At 41.3% G+C, this 23289-nt stretch overlaps 1 protein-coding gene across 1 annotated transcript in view; it reads left to right on the top strand.

The window, feature by feature from the left end:
• The window catches only part of LOC147733279 (galanin peptides-like), a 142452-nt gene extending 119622 nt beyond the window's left edge, over window positions 1–22830 (top strand). The window contains exon 5 of the mRNA XM_086958947.1: window positions 22772–22830. Within this exon, the coding sequence (XP_086815073.1) occupies window positions 22772–22830 (59 nt within the window). The remainder of the gene's footprint in view (window positions 1–22771) is intronic.
• The last annotated feature ends 459 nt before the right edge of the window (window positions 22831–23289 follow it).

Below are 23289 nucleotides of genomic sequence, written 5' to 3' on the forward strand. Positions count from 1 at the left end.
GAGGAGTTGTGACATGTCTGCGCCTCTTTGTGGTGGTTTAATCACACTGATGATGGTCCACCGGTATAGAGTCAAAATATCGAGTTTTTATTATCGACTAGACATAATATCAAGTAAAAAATATAGAATAGACATAATATCGACTAGACAGAAAATAGACAACAAAAATATCGAATTTAAGGTAAGGTAATATTAATTTTTAATTTGTGTGTAATATAATTCTGTGACGGGTTGTGGGTTTATAGGGGAATAGGGTGGGAAGTAATTTAATTATACTTAATTAAATATGTTAATTTATTTATTGGTATTTATTTAGAATGAATTGTTAATTATTAATAATTTGTCATTAATTAAAATGTAATTGGTAATTAATTTGAAATTATTAATTGATAAATATGTTAATTTTAGTAATGTATTTTCTGTAGTGGGTTGTGAGTTTATAGGGGAATAGGGTGGGAAGTAATGTAATTATAATTAATTAAATATGTTATTTTATTTATTGGTATTTATTGAAAATTAATTGTTAATTAATTATTAATTGGTAATTCATTAAAATATAATTTGTAATTAATTTTAATTGATTAGTTGATAAATATGTTAATTTTAGTAATTTATTTTCGGTAGCGGGTTGTGGGTTTATAAGGGAATAGGGTGGGAAGTAATTTTATTATAATTAATTAAATATTTTATTTTATTTATTGGTATTTTTTTGCAAATAATTGTGAAATAATTATTAATGTGTAAATCATTAACATATAATTGGTAATTAATTTTAATTGATTAATAGATAAATATGTTCATTTTAGTAATTTATTTTCTGTAGCGGGTTGTGGGTTTATAGGGGAATAGGGTGGGAAGTATTTTAATTATAATTAATTAAATATGTTATTTTATTTATTGTTTTTTTTAGAATTATTTGTTAATTAATTATTAATTGCTAATTAATTAAAATATAATTTGTAATTTATTGTAATTGATTAATTGATAAATAAGTGACTCTTATTACATTATTTTCTGTAGTGGGTTGTGTGTTTATAGGGGAATAGCTTGGGAAGTAATTTAAATTGTAAGTAATTACATTTTTTTAAAAAAATGTTGTGTCTAATTTGTTTTTATATTGTAAATTAATGTATTGGTAATTGGTAAATAATTTGTATTAGTAGGTAATTTTTATTATTAGTTCATTTTTTATTTGTAATTTTAATTGATTAATTAATATATTTTATAAAATTATAAAATATTTTAATTATTTTGTAATTGGTATTAATATTTATGTTATTTATATTTATATATGAAGTATTTACCTTCCCCTTCACATATGCATGTTACACCCTGAAAGATACCGTATCTCAAATCATTGCTTGGCACATCGTGGGATGTGCCGGTTTGTATTTTCTGCAAGTTTATTGAGATAGCGGCCTGCCTCCGGGTTGTTGGCGAGACGCTGTGTGACCTGCACAATGAATAATAAAGTCTTACAAAAAAAAAAAAAGTATTTGCCTTCCCTACTACTACACTCACTGGAGTGGGAATAGTAATTTTTAACCCTACGCTATCCAACGCTTTCCCTACTGTTGCACTCTCTGGAGTAGGAATAGTAATTTTTACCCCTACTCTATCCAATGCTTTCCCTACTGTTTCACTCACTGGAGTGGGAATAGTAATTTTTACCCCTACGCTATCCAATGCTTCCCTACTGTTGCACTCTCTGGAGTTGGAATAGTAATTTTTACCCCTACGCTATCCAACGCTTTCCCTACTGTTGCACTCACTAGAGTGGGAATAGTAATTTTTACCCCTACGCTATCCAACACTTTCCCTACTGTTGCACTCTCTGGAGTTGGACTAGTAATTTTTACCCCTACGCTATCCAACGCTTTCCCTACTAGTTCAAGTTTTATTTTTATTTATGTTTTGGAACTCATAACAGAGGTCCACATAAAATCATCAAACAATGGTATTACAATATACAAAGAACAAATCTAATATATTTCCATATAACTTTTAAAAAAGTTAAAAATTGTAAAGCAAAACCTCTCATTTGGCGGATTACAGATAGCATCCAAAAAAGCAGAAGCGGAAGCAATATTTAGCCTTAAACAAGTAGGTCTCAACCATTTGAGGCGGTGTTGTTTTAGGTCTGGACAAACAAATAATATATGATTAACGTCCTGTTTAAATTTGTTGCAGAAATTACACATTACTGATGAGCCATACCATTTTGACAGTAGAACATTTAAAGGAAGTAGGTCCTGCCTCAGGAGCAACAAGAATCGACATACCCCATGGGGAAGATTCCAGGAAATATAAGGTTGAGAAATTCTAATTTGATAATGATTATTAACTGGTAGCGGACCTCTTTTTGCCGTGAGGGCCTCTTTGTCTAGATCAAAACTTAGATTCCATGAGGCCAATTTTAGAGTCAGTTTAAACTGATAAGCAGATAACGAAAAGAGTGTCAATTCGTCTAATTTCAATAGTTTAACTGCTAGTCTAAAATTCTTTACAATTGAGGTATACTCTTTTAATGGTCCGAGAAGTTCTTTTTGAATCAAATATCTTAGGGTACCAGGCAGAGGAGGCTGTGCCGCCGGGTTCTCCCAGAAGATGGTGGGGGTGTTCCATCAGCTAGCTCCATCCTACTTCCTGTCCTCCATCATTAAATTCAACATCCTGGAACCCCCTGATGCTCACCTGGAAGGGGTTGGTGAAGAGGTTATGAGCTGTGCATGCTCATAATGAGGGGGAGGGCCCCCTGAAGAATGTCATAATCGCTAAGCTGAATCAGATGGTGATCACGTGATAACTAGATTAGCTGAAGCTTCCAGCAAGGCCCCATGTTAGGGTCAGGCACATAGGTCAATTAAATGCCGAGGACCCTCCCCTAAGTAAGTTTGTGATTCTCATGTGATTTGAGATGTGCTTTCCACATGATTAGTGTCATTTTTGAGAGCATAAATAGTACACACACTTAGCTTGCTTTTTCAAACAGGGCAAAAAAACAAGCATTTGCAATGCAACAGGACTTGCATTTACGTGTGACCTATTGCATTGCAAACGGTAGTGAACACGGACAACGGGAGGGAGGGGGGAGGTATGGACAATGGGAGTTGGGGAAAAGGCATGGACAATGGGAGTAGGGTGGGTTGGGGGGTTGAAAGCACGGACAACGGGAGTGCGGGCAGGGGAAGGGCGAGAAGAGGGAGAGTAGGCACGGCCAACAGGAGTGCAGGAGGGGAGGGGATGGAAGGCACGGACAATGGGAGGGAGGGGGGAGTAAAAAAGGCAGCAGGAGGACCTCGTTAAAAAAATCGTGCTCACAGTCCAAATAAAAAATACTGTGTAACATTCGAAGTTAAGGGGCCAGTAGCCAAGGGAGGATACAAATGACAACATGGCCATAATAAGGAGGGGCTAACAAGCCTATAAACAAATCTAAAGGCAGTATTTACAAAGGACAAAGACACAAGTCAATGAAAAATATGGGCAGGGGAGTGAGCGGGCCTTCCCTCACATGCTGAACTACAGCAGATCTTCACCAGAGCCTCGCTTGCGAGCTGACTGTAGGCTCGACATAAAAATAGATGATGGTATGAATGTTGCAATGCCAAAGCACAGAGTTGTTAAATGCAAACAAAATGTTACCCTGTTTTACTTGTAAGTTTTGGACACAGTGGACCCTAGACAGAGGAAGTGGACAAGGAGAGAGAGAATATAGAGTCAGAATAAGTACTATATTTAAAGCCGTCCAGCCGGACAGGAATATTTTACCCCTACGCTATCCAACGCTTTCCCTACTGTTGCACTCACTAGAGTGGGAATAGTAATTTTTACCCCTACGCTATCCAACACTTTCCCTACTGTTGCACTCCCTGGAGTTGGACTAGTAATTTTTACCCCTACGCTATCCAACGCTTTCCCTACTAGTTTAAGTTTTATTTTTATTTATGTTTTGGAACTCATAACAGAGGTCCACATAAAATCATCAAACAATGGTATTACAATATACAAAGAACAAATCTAATATATTTCCATATAACTTTTAAAAAAGGTAAAAATTGTAAAGCAAAACCTCTCATTTGGCGGATTACAGATAGCATCCAAAAAAGCAGAAGCGGAAGCAATATTTAGCCTTAAACAAGTAGGTCTCAACCATTTGAGGCGGTGTTGTTTTAGGTCCGGACAAACAAATAACACATGATTAACGTCCTGTTTAAATTTGTTGCAGAAATTACACATTACTGATGAGCCATACCATTTTGACAGTAGAACATTAAAGGAAGTAGGTCCTGCCTCAGGAGAAACAAGAATCGACATACCCCATGGGGAAGATTCCAGGAAATATAAGGTTGAGAAGTTCTAATTTGATAATGATTAATAACTGGTAGCGGACCTCTTTTTGCCGTGAGGGCCTCTTTGTCTAGATCCAAACTTAGATTCCATGAGGCCAATTTTAGAGTCAGTTTTAACTGATAAGCAGATAACGAAAAGAGTGTCAATTCGTCTAATTTCAATAGTTTAACTGCTAGTCTAAAATTCTTTACAATTGAGGTATACTCTTTTAAGGGTCCGAGAAGTTCTTTTTGAATCAAATATCTTAGGGTACCAGGTTCACCATTCGCCAAGCTGGAGACCCACCGTACTACCCCAGCAAGGCCCTGGACCCAAGCACTTCGTATACCGAATTTCAACCTAAAAGCCGCTATATTACATGCAGTATTAACCATACACAATTTCCGTAGAATTTTCCCCTCTTTGGTGTTCAGAAAGCCCCATTTCCCCACTTCGAGTAATTCAATGCCTTATAGTAAGGAGGACGGGACTTTAGCTCTGAAAACCTCCAAAAGATAGGCAAAATGCCTCTGGCCAGTGGATCTATAGAGGGTATTTAATCCCCTCTCGTGAGATATTGCCTTCCGAACATTGTTGGCTATATGGGCCTTATCACTCTGTGTGCTAGAAATTATTTTCCCCAAAAAAGTATAGGATTCGACAACTTCCAATCCAAGGCCCCCTATATTCCAGAAAAAACTCCCATATTTTTGTTTTTTCCTTCCTACTAAACACATAACTTTACTCTTGGATAAATTTATCCTTAAATGATGTGTTTCTGCAAATCCGTGAAGAGCTTGCAGCCGATTGTTCAGTCCAGTGGGGGTCAAATCCAAAATTAGTATGTTGTCTGCATATAACAGACATACTATCGGTTTGCCCCCCAAGGTCGGGGCAATACAAACAATTGACGATAGAGTTTGTGGAAGATCAGCTAAGTATAAGGAAAACAATAGTGGTGCCAACAGAAAACCTTGCTTTAGACCATTGGCAGATGGGATAGCTTGGGAGAGGCCCCTTTCCCCTCTCAAAAGCACTTTGCACCAAGTGTCAGAGTGGAGCTCTCGGACCAAGTCTAAGAGTTCAGATGGCATGCCCAGATCCGATAACTTTCTCCACAGCAGAGGACGATCCACCTTGTCAAAGGCTGTGGAGAAATCTATGAATCCTGCATATATTCTCCCTTCCAGGAAGGAGGAATGACGGCATGCAAAAAACAAAATTTAAACACTGGGAAGAGGATCTTGCTCCAGATAACACTATTCTGTTTTAGTACAGAAATGGGGAGCTGGTCCGGACCCATTGCTCCAGATGAACGCATACCCTTGATGGCTAATTCAATAGTTTTTTCAGAGGGTGGGACAATGTTGGAATTGTTCTCTTTTTTTCTAATCTGAACAACTTCCATTCCATTTCCGGCATACAAATCTGAAATGTATTCTACCCAGTTTTGTTCTTCAATCGGGACAGGTAGGGATCTGGATCTAAGACCACAGCCTTCCCCAATCAGGGACCAGAATAGTCTAGGTTGGCCGTTGGAGACAGCCTCCCGCAGTTTAATCCATACCAGATCCTCACTTTCCCTTTTTAGCTTAATTTTCAGCCTTTTCCTCCTTCTTTTTAATATCGCCAATCTATGATGTACTAAAGGGCAATGTCTCAAATATTGTTCTCTTCTAAGTTTATTTATTTCTGAGTTAAGCAACTTCAGAGAAATAGTTTTTTAATTTGGTCCTTCTTGGGTAGTTTTTTTGCGACCAAAAGCACCTTATTCAAGAAGTTGGCGAAGCAAATTAATTCGGAACCCTTCCAGTTGACCAAGTCAATCACTGCAATATCTAAAAGACTCTCTATACGCCTAATTGCTTTAAAGTTCCAGAAGCATCTTCCACTTTGAACTCCAAAATTGACCAAATTACCATCCAAAGACCAGTGGTCAGTAAGAGGAAGATTTAGATCTAATGAGAGAGTTATTATTTTGTGATCGCTCAAAGGGGTATGAGTAACTGTAAGGTCCTTGAGGAGGTGAAAAGTTAGCATATCCACCGCCACATAGTCTAAGATAGATTCACCAGAGCTGGACTTATGTGTAAAATTACCAAGAGTATCAGAGGGGAGCCGGCCATTCACTATAATTCCATCAATTTCGGAAAGCTCTTCAAGTAATATTTTCCCTCTCTTTGTTGTTTTGATGTTCCCAAGAAAAAGGGTTTGAGTTATCTGTAAGGAGTCCTCTTTATATTTCTTACGAAAAATCTCCAAACTAGAGTTGGAGACTTTACAATTAAGATCCCCTAATAAAATTATATGGGGAGAGGCATCGTTTACAAAAAGTGATTTGATATGAGAAAAAACCCCAAACAGAATTTCATTATGGCTGACATCCGGTGGAATATAAACATTTATTAGAATAATGGGTTTGTTTTCAGAAATAGCAGAACTGAATAACGTAACTACTTGGGACAGGTTATTGGGGTCTAAAAAGTGGAAAAAAATCCATTGTTTCTTGGTGGACAAGAGGCATGCTATTCCCCCTTTAGCGTGGCCTCTCCTTGAGGGGCTCGCTTTGCCCTCCAAAACAAAATAGTCCTTTCCTGTAGGAAAATTCTCTATACACCAAGTTTCTTGGAGGCATATGATACTAAACTCTAATGAAAGTAAAAATAGTAGTTTTTCAGGGCTATTTCGTATTCCTGCAGCGTTCCAGGATAAAATCCTGAAATCATTGTTAAAGATACAGTTGCAATTGGAATTTGTGGGAAGATTTACTCGCTAGGATTCAGGGCAACCAGTTCCATTGATGACACTCCTCCGTGTGAGCGCTTTGGAAGTGAGAGCGAGGGGGATTTGGATACTCCACATGCCGCCCATTTTTTTCAATACTAATTTTTTAATCTTCAAAATCAGTGGGAGTGACCCCATTTCGAACTTTAGCCTGGGAATACCCAGGCTTGTCCATTAATCTATTAAATTGGGGTTTTACAAAAAATAGGCATAACATCAATCCCTCTGCGCTGAAAACTTTCAATTTTTTGGAGAATAAGATTAACAACAAACTTTGAGTAAAATCTTACTCTGGTTAGGGTCCCAACATCAATTTTCAAAAGTTTTACCAGGTCTATATTGTTTGTCTGTAGCAATTTCAAGCCCTCCGTCTCATGGAGACATTGAAGGAGTGTAGATCTATTTAAGATAAAATCAGAATCAAATAGCGGAAAAAAATATAAATCCAAATTTTTCTCCTCAATTATCTTGGTTGAACTTGTTGAGCCTATTTCCCCTCCTGCAAAAGCAGAGAATGGTCTTGCTAAGGGGTTAAGGCTAGAAGACCCCAGATCGACAGGTTGGATCAACTCCACCGGAGGTACTATTTTAGCAGATCCCCCTGGAGTCGGACAAGAAAAGCCTGATATAGGCTGGATCGAAATATAGGGCAAAGGATTTTGGGAGAGGGGGGGGTTAGGGGGAAAGAGGGAGCAACCCCCGTTACTGATGGACCCGATATCTCTTGCGACAGCTTACCCTCCTGAATTTCTTCTGGGAAGTTATTAACTGTATTATTGAGGGGGACTTCGAAATTAATTTTCCTCCGCCTCTTTTTAGCAAATCTACGCAACTTTTTCCTTCTTTTTCCACCATTCTTTGTTAGAAGCGTTGTCTTTCCCTCATTAGGTTGTGCCAAAGACTCCTCTTTTCCAATTTTAACCGGAGGATTAAAGATGGGAAATAAATCCTGACATATTCCTTTTCCCGGGATACAAGTTGATTCAATTTCCAAAACACCCTCCACCAAACAGCCATTTCCAAAAACTTCCACCTGATTCATTGGAGAAATCTTCTGAACTGATAATACCCTCTTTGCATCTAAAGATGACGGATTCACCATTAAGTCGGTTTGGACAGAAGCGTTAGTCACAATATCTTCAGATAGAACCTTTGGAATATCAGATGCTGGTTGAACAGTTACAGAAAATTGGCTAGCAATCTTCCCCCCTGTCTATCTAATAGAACCTTTAATATTTGGGTCACCGTTTCCAAAACACAATCGGACCCACCAACAAATCTTTCCAGTAAAGACAAAATAGAAGAAAGCAAATGTTCAAGGCAACCCAAGGTTTCTGAAACTGGGTTAACATGTCCGACAGGCTCAATTGGATCAGTATTAGTTATATTAGGTTGTGGGCTAGACGAAATATTTAATTGGGGCATAGAGAGGAGAGAATTATTGGAGGGAATACTGCTAAATAATAGGAGCCCAGATATAGCAGGTACTACCGGGGTTTTTCTAGGGTCTAATGTCACATCAATTTCATCCTCTATATACCTTTTACATAAATCCATATCTATGTCAAGACAGAGGGGGTCAATATTTTGTATCGTCCCTTTTGGGGTAATACCTGAAGCGTTCTCTAGGGGGGTTAAAGAATCACCGGAGTTAAACATTTTATTATGCACTATGACATCTATAGTTTTTAAATTAGGGGCAAATAGTCTTTGAGAGGGAGAGAGGCCAAGTATATTTGTGGGTTGACACTTTCGCGCACGGCAGCACCTCTTAGCAGCTTCCACCTTCTCCCTCCTGCACGCCACCCAGAGCGCCTCCCGCTGATCGTCTCCTCCTGAGACGGGCGAGTCCTCCATCTTGGGCTGCTCTGGGTCAGCGTTGCAGCGTTTGGGCCACTCCCCCCCCCAGACCAGTGCTTTAGGCGCACTGTGGACCTCGCGCCTATCACTCAGCACTTCAGAACTCCCGAGGCTTCGCCGGGAGCAACGTCTACTTTTAAAGCCCCCACTGACCTTGGTCATCGCTCGCTGTGCCCCTCAGCTGCGCTCTGGACTTCCGCGCACGGCAGCACCTCTTAGCAGCTTCCCCGGCTAAATCTCTTTGGGCCCCTCTGTAGATTCTGATGTGCTCCTCAGCGCCAGGAAGCCGCTTGGCCACAGTGCGCTTTAGAAATTTCTTTTTCATTTCATTTCATTTTCATTTCACTTTCCCGAGAAGGGGTAGAGATTTTTAATGAAACTGGAGGACTCCCCAACTCCTCTTGCGGGGGGTCAATACACTCCCCCCGTGGATACCAGGGTAGGGAAAGAGGGAAGAATAATGTCCCTGTTTTCTACAACTTGAACCACGTCATCTCCGACCTGTAAACTATCCTTTAGAGAGGGTATATCACTAAGAATTTTATCTTTGCCCCTTTCCCATAGGCTAAATAGTTGAGATTTTCCCTTTCCTTGAGAATCCTGGCCATCCTTATTTCGTAGAGGGTTAGACTTCGTTTTTGAGCAGGACCTGCCTACTAAAAGTCTCCCAGACCTCAATTTCTTGGCATTCATAGTTAGATATAAGGTGATCGATTTAAACACAAGAATGTTAACACAAGAAAATACAATACAAAATACAAAAAATAGTGCAGGGGTCAGCACAGCATCAGCCTTTTCAGCCTCTGAGGGCCTCAGAGGGCCCGCCCTTTGCCCGGGCTTAGGCCCGGCCTATGTCCCGCGCGCGTCCCGCGTGCGCGTGGCCTGCAATGGCTTTTATCGTGCAAGAGGCGGGGTCGGGAAGAGGACCAGCTGCGGAAGATGGCCAGCCGCACTGCAGGCTGGTCCTCGCAGTCCCGCCGATAGCCTCACTGTCTATAGAACCCTTGAGTCTTCTAACGAGCGGCTCCCGCGAAGCAGGGGGCGCGAGGGGTAGGTTCAGAAGCAGCGTTCAGAAGCAGGGAGGAAAATCCGCACAGAAACAGCGGTCCATTTATCCAAATCTTCAGCAAAGAGTCAAGAGTGCTCCGTGTGATGGTTACTCCAGCAGACTATGAACAGGCAGGAGGCGGGGTCGGGAAGAGGACCAGCTGCCGGAGATGGCCAGCCGCACTGCAGGCTGATCCTCGCAGTCCCGCCGATAGCCTCACTGTCTATAGAACCCTCGAGTCTTCTCACGAGCGGCTCCCGCGAAGCGGGGGCCATGAGTGGTAGGTTCAGAAGCAGCGTTCAGAAGCAGCGAGGAAAACCTGCAGAGAAACAGCGGTCCGTTTATCCAAATCTCCAGCAAAGAGTCAAGAGTGCTCCGTGTGATGGTTACGCCAGCAGACTATGAACAGGCAGGAGGGTGGGGTCGGGAAGAGGACCAGCTGCGGGAGATGGCCAGCCGCACTGCAGGCTGGTCCTCGCAGTCCCGCCGATAGCCTCACTGTCTATAGAACCCTTGAGTCTTCTCACGAGCGGCTCCTGCAAAGCGGGTGCCACGAGGGGTAGGTTCAGAAGCAGCGTTCAGAAGCAGCGAGGAAAATCCGCAGAGAAACAGCGGTCCGTTTATCCAAATCTCCAGCAAAGAGTCAAGAGCGCTTTCCCTACTGTTGCATTCTCTGGAGTACAATTAGTAATTGTTATCCCTACGCTATCCAACGCTTTCCCTACTGTTGCACTCACTGGAGTGGGAATAGTAATTTTTACCCCTATGCTATCCAACACTTTCCCTACTGTTGCACTCACTGGAGTGGGAATAGTAATTTTTACCCCTACGCTATCCAACACTTTCCCAACTGATGCACTCTCTGGAGTTGGAATAGTAATGTTTACCCCTACACTATCCAACGCTTTCCCTACTGTTGCGCTCTCTGGAGTGAGAATAGTAATTTTTATCCCTACGCCATCCAACGCTTTCCCTACTTTTGCACTCACTGGAGTGAGAATAGTAATTTTTACCCGTACGCTATACAACACTTTCCCTACTGTTGCACTCTCTGGAGTGGGAATGGTTATTTTGACCCCTACGCTATCCAATACTTTCCCTACTGTTGCGCTCTCTGGAGTGGGAATAGTAATTTTTAGCCCTACGCTATCCAACGCTTTCCCTACTGTTGCACTCTCTGGAATGGGAATAGTAAATGTAACCCTCTTGCTATCCGACGGAAAAAATATTGTATATGTTTTGTTAATAATTCGTATATATATATATGTGATCAAGGCAGGGGAAACCTTGCTGAAACGCGTCATGTTGTGGAATGGCTAAATAAACTGCACTATTAAATCTCCAACCTTTCGTGGTGGTCCGTTCCTGGTGTGTGGCAGTATGCAGTTCGTGCAATAGGACTGTGCTTTCCTTTCCAGGAGATGGCTTTCATATATATATATATATATATATATATATATATATATATATATATATATATATATATATATATATATATATATATATATATATATATATATATATATATATATATATATATATATATATATATATACATATATATATAGATATATATATATATAGATATATATATATATATATCTATCTATATATATATATATATATATATATATAAATATATATACTACTATTATAATGATAGAACTTGCACCTTTTGACCAGGTAAACTCGGGGACCACAGCGCCAATCTATACACCTGATACATCTATGAAAATGTCAGGGTGTGTAGATGGACATAGGCTATATAAATTTTTTTAAAAAGTAAATTAAAAAAATTAAGTTTGTAAACAAAGTAGTCCCCTGAAAGTAGCGCCGGCCGGGACCTAGTGCTGGCCGCGATGCGACGTGCGTGATGACGATAAAGAAGGAGGGCGGTGCAGTGACGAGCGGCTGTGCAGTGACGAGCGGCGGCACAGGTAAGGAAAGAAAAAGTGAAACTGTGTGATGCAGGGGGAGGCAAGAAGGAGGCAGCAGTAAATGAAAATATCGGAGCGCGAGTGAGTTGGGGCGGGAGGGGGGCGCGAGTGAGTTGTGGCAGGAGGGGGGCACGTGTGAGTCGGGGCGGGAGGGGGGCGGAAGTGAGTCAGGGCGGGAGGGGGGCGCGAGTGAGTCGGGGCGGGAGGGAGTCGGTGCTGGAGGGGGTCGGGCGGGACCGGGTGTACTGCCCCAGCCCCTTTCTGCCCCAGGCAACGCTGGGGCGGGCTGCTAGTATATATATATATACAAACAAATACAACACAGTGGTGTTAAGTTAAAGAGTAAGTACAATCCCAACGTGCCATATGACAATATCAAGGCCTATAATATGGCAGTTATTTCGGAACTAAAACGAACACGACACAATTTCAGGAATACGAAAAGGGAGAATCTATCATGTGATCCAAGAAGAGCATTGAAAAACTTGGAGGAAGACTGTACTATTATAATCGAGCCCTCCGATAAGGGGGGCAATGTGGTTATTATGAATCTCGAAGACTACAACAGTGAAGCCATGAGGCAGCTAATGGACTCCACCTGCTATGAACCCATAACATGGGAAATCTACAGGAAAACTATAACGGACTATTACACACTGTTGGGGGGTTGGTATCATAAAGGCCTCCTAGATACCTATGAGTATAAATTTCTGAGAAAAGATCAACCACGAATACCATGCATCTATTTTCTTCCGAAAGTGCACAAGGACCCCATTAGACCACCAGGGCGTCCTATAGTGTCCTCCAATGGAGGATTGTTGGAAAACACCTCTATCTTCTTAGATCTCTACCTATCGGAATACGTCACCAGTTTGAACTCGTATTGTAAAGACAGTTCTGATTTTTTTTAAAAAGTGCATGATATTTAATGGGAGGATGGGTACTTAATGATCAGCATGGATGTCTGCTCGCTATACACATGCATCGATCAGAAAAAGGCAGTTGAGGCTTGCATGTATTATTTGAAAAGCAGACACATCGACCACTGGAGCCACAATCAGATGTTAGAAACCATGATGCTTTATTGTTTGCGAGAAAATATTTTTCTCTTTGAAAAATATGTATTCCGTCAGCGGTCTGGTACCGCGATGGGAACTTGTTTTGCGCCGAGTCGAGCTAACCTCTTTCTAGGCTGGTGGGAAGAACAACATGTGTGGTCACATGAGTCCGAGATGTACACTGACCAAATCATAATGTGGGTCAGGTACATCGACGACCTCTTTCTAATATGGAATGGTCCTAAATCCCTAGCAGAGGAATATATTAAGATTCTGGGAGTCAATGATTTGAATCTCCGTTTCACATATACAATCAGTGATTGCTATTGTGAATTTTTGGACATCGCAGTTGAGATTAAGGACGATAAGATCACCACCCGCCTGTTTCGAAAATCGACGGCAGGCAATGCTGACCTCCATTCATCAAGTCAGCATCCCATTCCTTTAATTAATAGCATCCCGTACGGTGAGCTACTGCGAGCTCGCCGCAATTGCAGCACAGACAGTGATTTTGAGAAAGAGAAGGGAGAAATGATGACAAGATTTACACAAAGGGGATACTCAGAACGGACTCTGGAACAGGCACAACAAAAAGTGAAAGGCCTTTCACATGAAAATGCCCTGTTCAGGAAGTCAGCAAGTGCTACCAGAAAGGATATACAGAGCACAACTAATGAGCCCAATGCTCCCCGGATGATCACTACCTTCAGTAGAGGGGCTTGGGCTCTAGAGAAAATAATGAGAAAGCACTGGAACCTACTCATGGCTGATCCCATTATAGGAACACGAGTAGGGCTGAGACCTAAAGTCACTTACTGCAAGGCCAGAACACTAAGGGACAGATTAGTCCATAGCTATCCTACTGATGCTAAACAGACGGATTGGCTAACCAAATCTAGAGGCTTTTCGACCTGCGGGTCATGCAAAGCGGATAGAAATAGGAAATGCTGCAAGATGTACATGACTGGCGCAGGGCAAAAAAGAACAATAACTAAAATCATCAACTGCAACAGTGATTTTGTTGTCTACTTACTGGAGTGCCCTTGTGGCCTCCGGTACGTAGGCAGCACAAAGCACCAATTAAAAGTCAGAATGCTACAGCATTTACGTTCCATAACGAATGTAGATGCAAACTACCCAATGGCACGTCACTATGCCGAAAAACATCATAGCAATAACGCCAGCCTTAAATTCTGTGGAATAGATAGAGTCCCCAAACATGTGAGAGGCGGGGAACGAGAGAGCAAAATAAGGGTCCTAGAATCCAGGTATATTATGGATCTAGATTGTAAGATGCCAAAAGGACCGAACTGTGGGGAGGAGTTATCCTCGCATATCGGAATCTAAATGTATCTTTAAGATGTCCAGCCGCTCTACGAATTAATGTGTGTGTGATTTAAGCAATCGCCTGGTTTTAAATTTGTCACTAATTTTATCTGTACAATGTGCCTCCGTAATACCCAACCTTAGAAAGGTGTGCACGATACCCACAATAGTGGCATCGCACTAATGAGCATGAATGTTCTGAATGGGCATCCTGTTGAGCACATTTACATTTTGTATTATTCATTCACGCTTTAAAAAAACAGCGCAACTCTCACCACAGACTCCCTGTCACGTCCTTTCATTCACACTTTAATGCACTTTAAAACTAAAGTTGACCCCATAACGTCTGCTGCACTGGCGACCAATTATAATTCCTATGTACTAGTCCAACGGGAGCGCCCGTTTACCGCAGAGTAAACTCATCTTACATTTCTCAGCCTGGGTTTACAGTAATCATACATTACAGGGCCGTACTGCCACGTTTGGTGCAATCGTATACCCACTGCTATGAGTGTGTGAGGGTCTATCCCCTTTTGGGTCATTAATATTTAACAGGAGCTCCCGTGTTTGAGTTTTGTTCAAAATTCTAATTCAGTTTCACATTACGTAATCCCTCACTATTCCTAAGAGCCAGTTACAGGCTTGCGCTCAGGTGGAGTTCTATTTGGTTTCATACCGAATCGAATGGTCCTTATCTACACACACGCAATAGCGCGAACTACTGTAACCAGAATGCAATGCGCCCACATGTTGTGCAATGCGCGGCTGAGTACGGGGAGGTCAAATCCAAATCTTAATGTTGTGCAGCATCCTAAATTGCCGTAAATGTATGTCCCTGATACACTATGCAATGCAATCAATTGTATGACGTGTCACTATTTAGGTATCGATTTATGAAAAAATACGAGACATTGTGTGTTTTTTCTATGTTTATTATTGACATGGTAAAGGGGACTTAAATATGTGCAAAAACAAAATGGGGGCTACTTGAGAAAGGCTCAACGCCGAAACGCGTCGTCTTTAGTTTATATATATATATATATATATATATATATATATATATATATATATATATATATATATATATATATATATATATATATATATATATATATATATATATATATATATATATATATTCATATTCATACACACAAAGATTGCTCTTTTGGGGAAAGCCTCTCCTGGTGAATCTCCGTTCATTTTCATGAGCGTGCAGCAAGCGCGATGATTAAACCCTGTCCACATCGCGCTCCAGCCAAACATATTTCGGGCCAACGCCCTTGTTCACTGGCTCCCAGAAAGCAGGAAATTGCACTGAAGATGCAGATACGTTTTTTATTCAATTCGATGCCCCACCCAAACAGGGCCCCTAGGCACTCTGGTATTAGTAGTTCTGCATTCAAAGTTAACACCCCAGTGTGTTACAGTGTCAATCTCTTTTTCGTGCCAAATTTAAACACTCCCCAGTGGGATGACAAAGTCTTCACCTTCACGCTTGTTGCATATTCCAAAGTCTCATGAATGCGCAAACACCAGTTCCTAGAACCACACTGTGGCAGTCCCAGTATCCACCTACTCGTACATATATATATATATATATATATATATATATATATATATATATATATATATATATATATATATATATATATATATATATATATATATATATATATATATATATATATATATATATATATATATATATATGTTTTATGTTTTAAAATTGTTATATTTATTTAAATTAAATGAATTATTTATTAATTTTAAATTTATTTAAGTATTTTAAGTATGTTTGAATTAATTATATTTATTATTATATTAGTTTTAAATTACTTTTAAGATATTTAAAAAAAATCGATATTTTGACTGTCTATATTTTTTCCTTTCGATATTTTGGAGTCGATATTTTTGTAGATAGGAAGTCGATATTCTGGCATTTTATATTTTTACCTCGATATTTTGGCAAGTTGATATTTTGACTGTCGATATTCTGTCGGTGATCCGGTCCACCTGATGTCATCCTCGCTGTGTCCAGTGGCCAAAAAATGTTCTACCAGTAGAGCATTGGGTGTTTGCAGCATAGTCGGCCGCGGTGTTGGCAGATTCTGATGCATGCTTTCTTTGTAGTCTGCCCAATATAAATTTTGTCACAGGGGCATAGAATGGTGTGGATAAAATTACAGATAATACAATTAGAGAATTGCTTTAACTGTATTCCGATCTTACCAAAGCTAAATTCTTTGCATTCAATGGTAAATTTACATTCAACACAGTTACCACATTTGACATGGCACATAAGTGCCTCAAGACCCCAGTGCTCATTTAATGTGCCAGTGGGTTTGGGGGCAGGTAAAGCTGCTCATGCCAAATGATCCTTTATGTTTTTGATTTTGCGAATGGCATATAAGGAGCATCGTAGTTTGAGGCTGCCCTCATTAAGGACTTCACAGTGCTTGAGAATGCTCTTCCGCACAATGTGAGAAACTGGTGAGAATGTTGTAACTCACACTAGATGGTTCTGACTGGATTTCTCTTTCGGTGATAGAAGACAGTCCCTTGGACAGTACTAAGCTCTTTTCAGTGAATGGCGTATGAGTCCACGTGGATAACCTCTCGCTGTGAATTTATTTCTCAAGACTCTTGCTTCACAGAAGTAATCATCTTTGAGAGTACAATTCCTCCTGATGCGAAGGAACTGTGAGTAGGGGAGTGAATCTCCTAAGGCTCAAGCGTGATTGCTGTCATATTTCAAAATTCCACTCAGTGTATTTCCTGTTGTATTTTGAGATCTAGGAAAGGGATCCCGCTTCTGCTATGAGCAAGTGCAAAGTTCAGTCCTTGGCAGCTGTTGTGGAGCCAATGGTGGAAGTGTCTGAGGGTATCTTCAGAGTCTTGCCATATCATGAAAATGTTGTCAATATACCTCTTCCACACTGAAATATCAATTCCTGAATTTTACCCTGTTTTTCTTGTAGGCATTCATAGTTTTAACAGCCTTCTGGGTGAGAGGGCAGAGGTAGCCTTTCAGATGAAACCACAGATTATCTTGCTATTTGGCTAAAAATAACACTCCTTGGAAAACAAGCATGATAAAAAGGACCTATTTACCACAACCAGCATCAGCAAGTTAGCTGTGTCTAGAGATACAGAGAAAAGAAAAATGTCTCTTCTCCAGCCCATCAGGGTTTTGTGTGATTTAGGGTGTGTGCTTACCACATGCTGTGATGCGCCCGGCATTGAACAAGTGCAGCACAGGCTGCTGGTGCTTCCCTGTCAAGGCAGCCAGTGGGTATATCTACTTCATTATCCAAGCCACACAAAATTATGTTTTTTATACAATATAAAACAATAAAATGTGTCATTGAAAAAGAATGTCTTGGGATAGAGAGAGATGAAGTCAGAGGTACAGGTAGGCAGGGTGGTTTAGATAGGGAAATGGACAGAACAGAGAGCAGTCAAATAGAGAGAACATTCCCTGTCCCAGGGGACCCCCTGGAAGGAGTGAGCCCGGGGCCGTTGCCCACTTTGCCCATGCCACAAAACAGTGCGGTGTGCTGATCTTTGAACGCTGAACAGCTCTGTGCAGCAGCACACAATGTACTGCCCTAAAGAGCAGAGTGATGTGCTTGCAGTTATTTGATTAGGGTAAAATGAAGGTTTGAGAAGTCTTCCGAATGGTATCATTGCGGAAGTAGATAGCGAGAAAAATAATGGAAAAGAACGACTTTCCTTATCAGTACTCGTTCAGTGAAACAGCAGCCGCCTGCAAATTACTCAACATTAACCACATTCTGGCTTTATAATGGACCCTATAGATTAGGAGTTTCTCAAAAAATGAAGAATGTTTATACACTGTGCTAAAGCTTCCAATAGATAAATGTCCAAGACAGAAATGAGAATGACTCAGGTCAGTCCAAGGATAGACGTGGTATGCTATTTTATTGCGCAAACACACAATAAAATGAAAGATAGCTTTAATCTCCACAGCACGACTTGACCAATGACAAAGCTAGACCAACAAATATTGGAGGATGTTATGTGAGGGTGAGGAAGCAGAATACATATGCTCAGTTGTATATGCACTATAGGGCATTAGCACAGACGAAATGGGTAAAAACTTGAATGAAAGTGAACCCTGCAGCGAAACCAGCACCTAATCTACTTATCCCCAATAAATAGTACATGTGGTGAAAGTCGTCCACCATAGGTGTGTGCACACTGATAATGCACCTACTGTTACGGTGCCATCCAATACAGGGTAATACCAGCTTAAAAACCAACCACATAGGTGCACCGCTCAACAATACAGAAAACAGACACTTAAAGAAATAGGTCTGTGTCCAAAGTATCCATTCTTCTTCTTTTATTCAATTTTTGATAAAAAAACATTGAGGAAACAGCCACACTCGTTTCGTCCAAAGGATGGACTCCTTTCTTCAGGGCAACACATCCAAGTTGACACTCCCAATTCCAAGCTGTCATGGGAATAAACGTCACATGTGTACGTTTCCAGGGGCGATAATATAGATAGTATCACCTAAATCGGGTATTCAAAGTTGGCACTCCCAAGTCCACAAATTTCATGAGAACAACCGTCACATGCGTGCCTATTCAGAGGTGGTAATAAAGATAATATCACCATCGTTTTAGAAATGAGGAAGAGTAATCCCAAAATATTTCTAGGGCAATCAACGAATTGGTAAACCAAATATGGATAGGTCGACACAGTCTCACTAGAAATCACCATCTTGTACCTATAGTATGCTCAAGAGGTGCCCCGGCAATCACGGACAGAGAAACAATGCGTTCGACAGACGAAATCGGAGCTGGAAATTAGGAATAGACTGTTATGGAGACATCACTGGCCTGATATAGTTGAAACCTAAGGTGATGTGCAGAGCTCAGCCTTATCTGTACTGAGTTTGGTGAGTTTTAGAAACAAAGAGAAAATGGAAGCTCAGCAAATTATTGCTTTTTTTGTAAGAGGCAGTTTGAAACATGCCTGACACACTTTTTGTAGGGTGTGGTGTTGCCTGATTCACCTCTAAGAAGATTCACAGCGCAATGACCAAGAAGCTTTAGGAAAATATGTTTAATAAGAAGAAATAACCGGCAAGGTGGCTTGTGGTGGGTGCAAAAGGGCCCTGGCAACTATGTATACTAGAGACGTTTAAGCACTGAGCAAAGTGGGCAATTGCGGAGTGCGCTCACCTACCCAGATGCCCCCTGAGAAATGCACATTTCTCTGATCTCGGTCGACTTTTATATGTAAACCTTTCTCTCTGCCTGACTCTTCCTCTAACTGTGTCTTGATTTTCTGAGTCATCTTAAGAATTTTTGGGGCCCCATGCAAGACATGTTTTTTTAAAAACACTTTTTTGACTAAGCATACAGTAAACATTTTCATACTCATACCTAAAGACATTTATTTTAATCTGTGTTTGATTGGTCCCATTTCAAAACCTTTGTGTGGCATAACGTGGGCCTGAATTAGCAGAAACTGGGTAGAAACATTCAAAGTCGATCCAAACAAGGAAACCAAAATATGCCTTGCCTTGGGCTCCAAAATTTTACACTGTCTACACTGAATTGTCAAACACAGTGTCAAGCACAGTGGCAATATCTGTACATTCATATGGGTGCACATTATCACCTCATCCGAAGTTGATGCCAGGCAGAGCTTTGAGCCTTCTGCGCTGATTCTGAAATTGGACATAGTGCTGGACTATGAGCCTTCGACACCGAGGGGCACATTTACAAGCCCCTTGCTCCACTTTTGCATCACTTTTAACATGGGAAAGTGACACAAAAGTGGCGCAAGGGGCTTGTAAATAAGCCCCATAGTACGAAATGGGGTGTTGAGCAGCCTACTATAAACTCACTGTGCCCTCTGTGAAAATAGTGCATGTAGGATAGGCATGAGCTTTCTGTGGTGACTCAGAAATAGGACGTTGATCAGGCTACTAGTCTTCTGTGCTGTCTCTGAAATACGACACTTAAGGAAGCGCGTGTAAGGCCTCTACTGAAGAAACCAGGCGCAGACCCCGCAGTGCTAAAGAACTACAGGCCTATCTCTCAGCTGCCATTCCTCTCAAAAATACTGGAACAGCATGTATTAAAATCCTTGTCTATGTATCTGGAGTCTCACCACCTACTTCATGAACGACAGGCAGGGTTCCGAGCTCATCACAGCACCGAGTTGGTGATGCTCTCGGTGCTGGATGAATTGAGAGGCATGGCTGACTGTAAGAAACCGAGCGCCCTGATTTTGTTAGATCTTTCAGAGGCGTTCGGTACCGTCAGCCTTGCCCTGCTTCTGGATAGACTGAGTGACTTCGGGATCAAAGGCCTTGCCTTCAGATGGTTGCAATCCTTCCTCTTGGGAAGGACCCAAAGGATACAACTTGGGGACTTTAGAATGTGGGGTGCCTCAGGGCTCGGCCCTGTCCCCACTTCTATTTAACCTCTACCTTCAACCTCTGATTGCTTCCTTGGCGAGCATGGGCTGCAGAGTATTTAACTATGCGGACGACACACAGCTGTTGCTGCGTGTCGATAATACAAGCGCCGCACAACTCCAAGCCCAGAATATCTTGAGGTACACGGTACAATGGATGACGGAAAATCTTTTGAAAATTAACCCAGATAAGACCGAGGTTTTGGTGATTCCATCTACCACCTCACCATGGTGTGACCTCTACTGGCCTGCAGAGTTCGGCCCGGCTTCAAAACCTAGCCTGAATGTAAAGAGCCTTGGGATCAAACTGGACTGCGATCAATCAATGGCCAGTCAGATCTCGTCTGTGGTGGGAAGCTGCACGAATATTATCCGACAACTACGGAAGCTAGCTCCCGTCCTCTCTCAATCCATGATGCGCTCAATCGTAGCAGCCACTGTTATGTCAAAGATAGATTACGGTAACGCTCTCTATCTCGGCCTGCCGAAAACCCTGACAAATAGGCTACAAGTCGTCATGAACGACGCTGCACGACTCATCTTCAGGCTCCTAAGACGAACTAAAGCATCTCCCCTGCTACAGAGCCTGCACTGGCTCCCAATCAAAGAGCGAGTGAAATTTAAAAATCTGTGCACAGCTCACAAGGCAATCTACGGTCTGGCACCCGCCTACATTAAAGATCGCTTGGTGGTGTACAGTCCAATGAGAACTCTTAGATCCTCAGACTCTCAGTTATTGGTCTGTCCCCGGTACAAACTTGTAACCAAGGGAGGGAGAGCCTTCTCTGTGTTAGTCCCTCAGTTATGGAATACACTACCTGAGACGCTGCGCAGGGAAGGGAATCTCCTAAGGTTTAGAAAGGTGCTAAAAACACTGCTGTTCAGAAGAATCATGAGTGCTATATAGGCCAGTGGATGCCTTTTATTCTGTGATTGCCATGTTATTGTTCTTACCATCGATTTCCGAGCGCCTAGAGACCTGCAGGTGATTGGGCGCGGTACAAATCAAAAATAACAATAACAATAACAATAACATTGAGCAGGGCCAAGAGCCTTCTGCTCTGAGTTTGAAATCGGATATTGAGCAAGGCCATCAGCTTTCTGTGCTCTCTGGAATAAGGCGTGCAGCAGGAGTCTGAGCTTCCTGCGTTGACTGTGATATGGAACATTGAGCTTGGCTACAAGCCTTTGCTACTCTCTGAAACGAGGAATTAAGCAGAGCTGTGGGCCTTTTGCCCTGAGTGTGAAATGAGACGTTCAGTAGGACTATGAGCATTCAGTGCTCTCTCTCAAATAGGATATTGAGCAGGGTTATGAGCCGTCTGTGAAGAGTATGGAATGGGACATTGAGCAGTGCTATGATTGAAAATGGGACAATGAGCAGGGCTATGAGTGAAAATGGGACAATGAACAGGGCTATGAGTGAAAATGGGACAACGAGCAGGGCTACGAGCCTTCTTCACTGACTCTGAAATAGTATGACTTAGGCACAAGCCTGCAGCTACCTGGCCGAAGCATGCATGCAGTGTTTTGCATTGGAGAAGGTCTGATTATGCTTTCTTCTGTTCTTTGAAATTATAGTTATTGCTCTAATAAATTGGATAAATTCATAAAAATAATAGCCTTATTCCTCTGTTATAAGAATCAGACAGATTACATTTTCGCATATTTATCTGTTTTCCAGTTTTTGTACCCTCGACCTGTACATTTATAATCATTCCTTTAAAACATCAGTGGCAGAACATACTATCCTGTTCTGTATTCCGTTTCACATTGCATCAGTTAATAAACTGTAAAATCCTGCTGCTTGCAAAGATTCTCTCGAAAGCAGATATGTTACAGTTTAAAACTATTAACCATCTAGCAGTTTTTTACATCATTAGTCACAGAAGCATTTGATGTACATGTTTATCAACATTTCAACATTGTCTTGACTTGAACATGAAACATTTTGCTTTCGTAGGTAACCTGGTGCGAACATTAATGGATGACAACGTAGAACTAAGGCGATTTAATTTTTAACCTACTTGCATCTCAAAGGTAAGCAAATTCGGTTTTAAAAGTTTCGGTTTCATGTGGGTTTCTTTAAGTTTTCATAGAGAACGTATTCAAAGAATGTCTATTTCAAAGTTTTGCGCAAACAACCATTCCCTTGCTTGATTCTCTGGAGAATGTAGATGTAGTAGGATCTCTAGATCCTCTAGAGATATTGGGGGCAAATTACATAAAACGCCAGCTGTGATGCCGTTCATGGAGATACGTTGTGATTTGATTCGTGTGGGAATTATCCTCTGTGTTTGACCCAGAAGCCTTCCGATCGTCTGCCATCCATGGCCATACGTGGGAGTCCAAAGCATTACTATGAAAAGAAATGTTTCGACTATTGCATATGAGATCTGTTCCTAGACCCAGCACACGTCCATGTTCACTTAACATGATATGAGAACATTATACTTGTTTCGCTTATGTACGAGTTATTGG

The sequence above is a fragment of the Lissotriton vulgaris genome, chromosome 2_1 (assembly GCF_964263255.1).
Source record: "Lissotriton vulgaris chromosome 2_1, aLisVul1.2, whole genome shotgun sequence".
Lineage (NCBI taxonomy): Eukaryota > Metazoa > Chordata > Amphibia > Caudata > Salamandridae > Lissotriton > Lissotriton vulgaris.